Source organism: Henckelia pumila, chromosome 2 (assembly GCF_033568475.1).
Source record: "Henckelia pumila isolate YLH828 chromosome 2, ASM3356847v2, whole genome shotgun sequence".
NCBI classification, from domain to species: Eukaryota; Viridiplantae; Streptophyta; class Magnoliopsida; order Lamiales; family Gesneriaceae; genus Henckelia; species Henckelia pumila.
This window is the reverse complement of record NC_133121.1, coordinates 184,918,971-184,922,676: the sequence shown is the minus strand read 5'-3', so window position 1 is coordinate 184,922,676 and position 3,706 is coordinate 184,918,971. Positions and strand designations below refer to the sequence as shown.

The following is a 3,706-nucleotide window of genomic DNA, read 5'->3' as shown; positions in this document are numbered from 1 at the left end:
TATAGTAATACATTCTTTGGCTAAAAAAAAAGATGAACTTAATTCCCACAACAAAATTACTGCCACTATTTTTTCTACTTTTATTCATCTTTCCAGTAACCACTGAAACCATGAGATGCTTGGAGAAGGAGAGATTCACGCTACTCAAGATCAAATCCGAAATGAAAGTTAACGACGGATGGGGTGCACAAGGAAACGAGGAAGTTAAAAAGGACTGCTGCAGATGGCGCAGTGTCCTATGTGATAACAACACTAATCACGTCGTAGGTTTGATTTTTATCAATCCTGAAACACTTACTAAGTTCAGCCCTTCTTTGCTTGATTTAGTAGACCTCATTCATCTTAGCTTCTTTGATGTTGATTTTAATGGGATCCCAATTCCTGAATTCATCGGTTCTTTTGGTAAACTACAACATCTCAATATGATTGATTCTAATATCGGCGGTTCCATCCCACATCATCTGGGGAATCTATCCATGCTGCGAAGTCTTGATCTTAGTGGGAATCTGTTATTAAATATTACGGACCTCGATTGGCTTGCAAGTCTTCACTCATTGGAATATCTTGACCTCAGTTACGTGGATCTTAGCAGGGCTACGACATGGATGCAAGTAATCAACAATCTTCCCAAACTATACCATTTGAACTTGCAGTCATGTGGCCTGCAGTCATCATCAACTCTTCCTCCCTCACTTCCTTTGAACATTAATACTTCTACTTGTCTTTCTTTCATCAACCTTTCTCGGAATTCTTTAAACACCACGTCCATATTCACTCTGTTTCTTCAGGTTAGCAGTAGCTTAAGTTACGTCGATTTCTCGAGTAATTATATGAGGGGGAAGATCCCGGATGCTCTATGGAATCTGACTTTGTTATCGCATGTCGATCTCTCGAAAAACAGCCTTGAAGGTGGTGTTCCTACTGCGTTGTGGAATTTTACCATGTTGGGGTATGTTGATCTGAGTGAGAATCTATTGCATGGCTCATTACCTAATGTGCTAAAACTACGCAATCTTGAAGTTCTAAATCTGAATGAAAACGGGTTTGTTGGCATGGTGTCTGATATGAGATGGTGTGCATCTTTGAAAGTTGTGAATTTCCATGGCAACATGTTTAATGGAACTTTGAATGCAAGAATTGGATCTTTGTCCAAGCTTGAGATTTTGGATCTTGGCTCAAACAACTTGAAAGGAACAATCAGTGAAGCCCATTTGTTCAATCTTTCTCGATTGCAAACCTTGGACTTGTCTTTCAACTCAAATTTAACAGTAAAGATCAATTCTCGCTGGAACCCTCCGTTCAAACTTGAAGTCATACATTTGGCATATTGCAATTTGGGGCCAAAATTCCCAAATTGGATTCTAAAATCTCACTCGGACTTTGCATCTGTTGACATTTCCAATGCCCGAATTTCTGATACCATAAAGATCATCAACTCTCACGGGAACACTTCCTTTTGTTTTATGCACTTGAATATGTCGTGCAACCAAATTTCTGGAATTCCACCTGACTTGTCATGTCCTAGTTTCGAATCGGTAGACTTGAGCTCCAATGATTTTAATGGTTCTCTGCCTCGTTTAAGTCCGAACTTGGGTTTCGTGAACCTGGCAAGAAATAATTTTTTTGGGAGATTGACGAATATTTGTGATGCAATTTGGGTGAGCATTCTTGACCTCTCAGACAACCAACTATCAGGTGACCTCCCTCACTGCTTGATGAATTTGACAAATCTCGAGTATCTTAATTTGGCAAACAACTTCTTCTCGGGGGAAATTCCCATATCATTTGGCTACATGAAGTTTCTTTCTTCTTTGCATCTAAGGAACAACAATTTAGGAGGAGAAATTTCTATAGCATTGAGAGAGTGCTCCTGGTTGCGTGTGTTGGATCTTGAGGAAAACAAGTTTTATGGAAATATACCAGCATGGATAGGAACAAGTTTGCCATATTTGGCTGTTTTGAGTCTAAAATCGAATGATTTTTATGGTAACTTACCTTCAACCTTGTGTCATCTACAAAATCTTCAAGTTTTGGACCTTTCTCTCAATAAGATTTCCGGAACTATACCAAAATGCATAGGCAATTTCAGTTCCATGACTTCAAAGACACAGCCATACAGTCAATACCGATCTCCATACAACGATTCACTTTCGGTTGTCTGGTCCGGAGCCACCTTATATGATACAATACAAATAATATGGAAAGGCAAGGAAATTGTGTATATTAGAAATCTTGAACTTTTAAAAGCCATTGATCTTTCAAGCAACAAGTTCACTGGAGAAATACCTCTTGAAATGACAAGTCTTGTCCGCCTTTTTGCCTTAAATATTTCAAGAAACAATCTGGTTGGATCAATTCCACCAAACATTTTCCAATTAGAATTGTTAAACTCTCTTGATTTGTCACAAAACAACCTTTCGGGTCACATTCCGGATACCCTTTCACGACTGAGTCACCTCGGAGTCCTGAACCTGTCATTCAACAACTTGTCAGGTAGAATTCCATGGGACACTCACATGCAAACTTTCAACTCCTTTTCATACTTAGGAAATCCTGAACTTTGTGGTACTCCCCTTTCAAAATCTTGTCCAGAAGATCATGAAACACATAAGAGGTTGAACTCTACCGACGAAATGGACAATGATGAGCTCATGACCACAGGGTTTTACATCAGTATGACGCTCGGGTTCATTTTCGGCTTTTGGGGAGTCCTTGGAACTTTGATTCTGAATAAATTTTGTAGGCATATATGGTTTAAGATGCTGATAGATGTGCATAATTGGTTTTCTGTTAAGATAGGGGTGACATTGAACCGTGTGCAAAGATATTTTCAAACACATAATATAGCTGCAAATGAGTTGTATTAGGCATAATTTTTTCATTACCAGTGATAAATAATAATAAACATGATTGTGATCAAGGTTTCCGGCAATCGATCGAGGTCATTACATGGATTTTAAGAATCAAGTGCCCAAAAATCTAAATAATATTTCCCGGTGGATAAAATAAAGATAATTGTGATATTTTTCAAATTGTTTTCTACAAAATTTTATAAGTAAAATATACTATTTTAAAATTTTTATTCCGTACGTTAAAATCGAAAGTTTAGAAGGAAATATTATAATGCATATATATTATCCTTTTATTGTTTTTCAATTTTTTTTTTACCATAAAGTACAATAGTTAACATAATAAAATTTATATTTTTTATGCTGATTTTAATGGGAGCACTATTACTGAATTTATGGGTTCTCTTGATAAACTACAATATCTCATTATATCTTATTCAAATATCGGTGGTTCGATCCCGCGTCATCTGGGGAATCTAACCATGCTGCGGCGTCTTGATCTTGGTAAGTTAGATCCTACCTGTACAGACATTGTCTTGACATACATCTAACGGTCTTCATTCATCAATAAATGTGAGATCCATTATTTTTTAGTGGACCTCACATGTATTATTAAATGAGAACTCTTAGATCTATTATAAGGATAGTGCCTGTAAAGGTAAGTTGAAATGAATCCTTGATCTTTGTGGGAATTCGTTATTAAATATCACACACCTTGATTGGCTTTCTAGAATGCACTCATTGGATGCTGGTAATCATTAATCTTCCTCCCTCACTTCCTTTGATCAATACTTCTACTTCTCTTTCTTACATTGATCTTTGGTCGAATTCTATGGATTATTCTATGCTACACCTGA

General features: G+C 37.0%; 1 protein-coding gene across 1 annotated transcript; it reads left to right on the top strand.

Moving 5' to 3' along the window:
• LOC140882624 (receptor-like protein EIX2) lies at nucleotides 1-3,070 on the top strand. The gene has a single exon (XM_073288736.1). It carries the CDS (start codon nucleotides 33-35, stop codon nucleotides 2,865-2,867), a length of 2,835 nt encoding a protein of 944 aa, XP_073144837.1. The 5' UTR covers nucleotides 1-32; the 3' UTR covers nucleotides 2,868-3,070.
• Nucleotides 3,071-3,706: the final 636 nt, after the last annotated feature.

Bases quoted from the DNA above. Each gene is read 5' to 3' on its own strand.
- LOC140882624 (XM_073288736.1), top strand. From the start codon at position 33: ATGAACTTAATTCCCACAACAAAATTACTGCCACTATTTTTTCTACTT.